The sequence below is a fragment of the Pteropus vampyrus genome, unplaced genomic scaffold (assembly GCF_000151845.1).
Source record: "Pteropus vampyrus isolate Shadow unplaced genomic scaffold, Pvam_2.0 Scaffold186, whole genome shotgun sequence".
Taxonomy (NCBI): Eukaryota; Metazoa; Chordata; class Mammalia; order Chiroptera; family Pteropodidae; genus Pteropus; species Pteropus vampyrus.
The window spans coordinates 1,332,351-1,336,227 of record NW_011888967.1 but is presented as its reverse complement, the minus strand read 5'-3'; the positions used below and the strand labels follow the sequence as shown (position 1 = coordinate 1,336,227).

The 3,877-nt window shown below is 35.2% G+C and overlaps 1 protein-coding gene across 2 annotated transcripts in view; it reads left to right on the top strand.

Annotated features, from left to right (window-relative positions):
* The window catches only part of GDA (guanine deaminase), a 76,950-nt gene that overhangs the window by 66,352 nt on the left and 6,721 nt on the right, over positions 1–3,877 (top strand). For both annotated transcript variants that reach the window (XM_011371264.2, XM_023537354.1), the window contains exon 11: positions 693–839. In XM_011371264.2, coding sequence (XP_011369566.1) covers positions 693–839 — 147 coding nt within the window. The remainder of the gene's footprint in view (positions 1–692; positions 840–3,877) is intronic.

Genomic DNA, 3,877 nt, shown 5'->3' with positions numbered 1-3,877 from the left:
TCTTCTCTTAATTTTATTAACCATTTGGACATACTGTACTGGGTTGAATTGTGTGCCTCTCACCAACTCTCTCCCAAAAGATGTCTATCTGGAACATGTAAATGTGAATAAAGATCTTTGCAGATATAATTAAGAATCTCAAGAGAAAATCATTCTGAATTAGTGTGAGCCCTCAATCCAATGATGAATGTCTTGTAAGAGACAGAAAATGAGAGACACATAATGACACAAGGGGAAGAAGGCCATTAGAAGATGGAGTCAGACATTGGAGTTACACTACCATAAGCCAAGGAATGCCAAGAGCCACTAGAAACTGGAAGCAAGGAAAGATTCTTCCTCTAGGGCCTTTATAAGGGTCATGGCCCTGCTAACACTTCGATTTAAGGCTTCTGCCCTCCAAAGCTGTGAGAGAATAAATTTCTGCTGTTTTAAGCCACCAAATTTGTGGTAATTTGTTGCAGCAGCCCTAGGAAACTAATACAGGTGTACATTGTTAATAATTGCAGATTTTGAATTCCTTTAAATGTTAGTGTGTGTCTATTCTGTATTTATAGATAAGATCTTTTCTCTGAAGTATATTAAAGACTGAATATTTGTCACTAAAAACAAACGAAAACATACCCAACCTGCTATACTTAATATGCCATTTATTTCATAAAGTTACTGTTTCGGCTTTATTTTATCTACCATAGATGTGGCTGGTGGTTATTCATCTTCCATGCTTGACGCAATCAGAAGAGCAGTGATGGTTTCCAATATCCTTTCAATTAATAAGATAAATATGAAAAGTCTCACTCTCAAAGAGGTCTTCAGACTAGCTACTCTTGGAGGCAGCCAAGGTAATGACCATTTTATTTGTCTCTCTAACAATGTACAACCATGCCAATCTGTGTCCTTGGATGCAGTATGAAGGTACATGTTAGTGGCATCAGCAGGCATCCAATATTTATGACTGTTGCCTCTCACATAGCATTCACCCAAAATTTAGCAAGTCAAGCACATTTTCAAGCATGTGATATAGACATCATTCTTTCAGCAAGATCCCTGTCTTTGGCAGAAGAGATGTTCAACACACGATTATCATATTGTTTTAATGGATATTTGCATTGGTCATATCCATAACAAATTTTTAAAAATAATCAGTTTACCATTGAGTCAAGCAACATGCTCTCTATTGGCCTGAGTGATGATGATAGTGATGATGATGATAGTAAAAATAATAGCCAAGACTTACTGAGTTGGCACTATGCAATATACTTTATATATGTTGTTACTTACCTCATAACAACTGTTATTATTTCTTTCTTTCTTTCTCTTTTTTTTTTTTACCAATAAGGTAACTGAGGGAGGCTTACACAGTTGTCAAGCTATAGAGTGCCATGATTAGAAATCAGAAAATCTGTTGTCAGTGTGTAGGTTCTTTCTCTTCACCTGTGATATCTTCTTGTAAAAATCCCAGCTTAGACTATGCATTTTGTTTATATATTTAAGTACACTGATTACCCATGTCTCTTTAAATGGAGAAAGATGGAATAATATAGTTCTCACATGTAACTGTATGTAAATATCGATATGTAAATATTGTTCATGAGCTTTTCCTAGTTCTCACATGTAACTGTATTTTTATGGAAAAAAATAGAAATTGGCAATTGTATTGCTTTCAGTCACTTTAGTATTGTGGTATAATCTGGATGGGTGAGAGCAAACACAGCATGAAAACTTGGGTAGCGAGTGAGGAGTAAAAACATAGGTATAGAGACAGTTATGGATGTACATGTCGATATGTGATAGATACCCTGAGTCTTAGAAATGGAAGATGATGGATACCAAGAGTAACCTAGGAAGAGAAACTTCTTGGCTCTTCTTTGAGTATTCTGGGCTATGATGAATGCCATAAAGAATCTTTTAAGAAAAACAAGTAGAGGTCATACTCTTTGCATTTTCCTAAGTTTTAGGATTTCATTTCAAGTTCCACATTTCAAATCACCCATTCTTTTAAGAACTGTGATGCTTCCAGCCTCCACCCCCGCTATGTTTGTGCATCTGAGTTCAAACAGTTAGTCAACCATCTTATTTTCCTCGTGCAAATGAGTTGTATTTAAATAGTGTTTTTTATTATTATTCTAGACTCTATGAGTTGCTTCATCAGGATCCTTTGGCTGATCAAGCCAAATGGGGTGCTTACCAAATCATTTCTACCTTGTTATATAGCTTTCAAATCTATTTTCCGGGCCGCTGGTTTCATGGTTATGGAATTTCTTCTCCTTAACTTGTGTCTCTACCAGAATCTGAGTGAAATGAAATGAATGGATCCATGTTTAAAGTGTAGTATCTTCCTAGCTTGCCATGGCCTTTATATTCAAGATGTGCATAAACTGCCTTTAAAAACCAGCATTTGCTCCAAAGGCAGCAAAACTGTATTTTTTGAAATGCATTGCAGTTGCTTACCAGCCCAGGTGGTCCTCTCTGCAATAATCTGAATTTAGATCAATTTATAAATTCACCAAAAGCAATTACATCTTTTTGGTTAGTTCATGCCTGAACTCTCGAGGTTCTAACAAATAGCTCAGTTAGTTTATACATATAATCAAACTCTGGCAAATGAAGCTGGCTATCTGGACTATTAAGCACACAATGATTTTATGTTGAAAACGGTCATTAAAAACTGATATTCGTAATGCTTTTGTCAAAGGCAGAAAGTAGAGTGTAATCGGTGAAGGAGGAGAATTTCCAGTGATTTTCTATTAACTTCGGTCCTTCCCAACAGAATTAGAAGTCACTTAACTGCTTTTAACATCTCTATTTTTGCCCCTCTGTCTCTCTATAATAAGTTTTTAGCTAAAAAATCTTTTCTGAGAATAAAAGAGTTGCTCTTTAAATAACTTTTTAAGAACAAGTCAAATTTCTAAGTCAGTGCTGAGAGTATTGTTAAAAGACTTCTGGATATTCATACATAGAAATATAATATATCAGACATTATCTTACAGAAATATGCAATCCAATATTTTCACATTGGACTATATCCCAACAGTGTTAGAATACAACAAATACATGTAAAAAAATAAATAAATAATGCTGCACTCCAGATGACCCTCCTTTTATGCATGCTTCCATTTAGTATCTCAGTGGTGTACACTTTACTTAAATTACAGGCTTTGAGGAGCTTTAGATTCAATGCCTTCATTGACCAGGAAAGCCAACTATCCCCATCTTCTGAAATGAAACCATAAAAATGAGAGATGTTCTTCTTCAGCATCCAATATTTATGGAATATGAATTCTAGCTATGAGATGGATCCAATCAATAGACATTATTGACCTCTACCCTATTTTAGAACACAATTCTCTGAAAACCAGAAAATGTTTGAGGTTACGAAGAAGTAGGTCTGCTTTCAAAAGGATTGGGACTCTAAGTTATGAGGATCTTTTTATTTTCAGAAGTGATTTTTTTCTATTCAAAGGGTTTAAACTAAAGAACTTATGATGGATATGCATGCATTGGCAAATGTGCAAAAGGATAATTATTTTTTATTTATTCGAGGTTCTTTTCACTGCCATGAAAATCTTGTCAGCTATTTCACAGAACAAAAAGAATAAAAAGGGCAAGAAAAGGACTTGGAGTGTTGGTGGGGAGAATAGGAAGGAAAAAGAAGAAAGATATTATGTCAATTGTCATGTTTCTCAGAGGGATGAATGAAAATCATAGACCAGCTGGACTGTGAAGTACACTGACAGAGCTGAAATAGAGAGACACCATCAGAATTATGATCATGGTGATGAAGGGAACTGTTTTAATTCTCAGATTTTGCTTTCCTCATGCTTACTCTGCTTTCTGAAAGTCAAAGTTTTGGTGACCTATTGGAATGAGAGAACTTTCC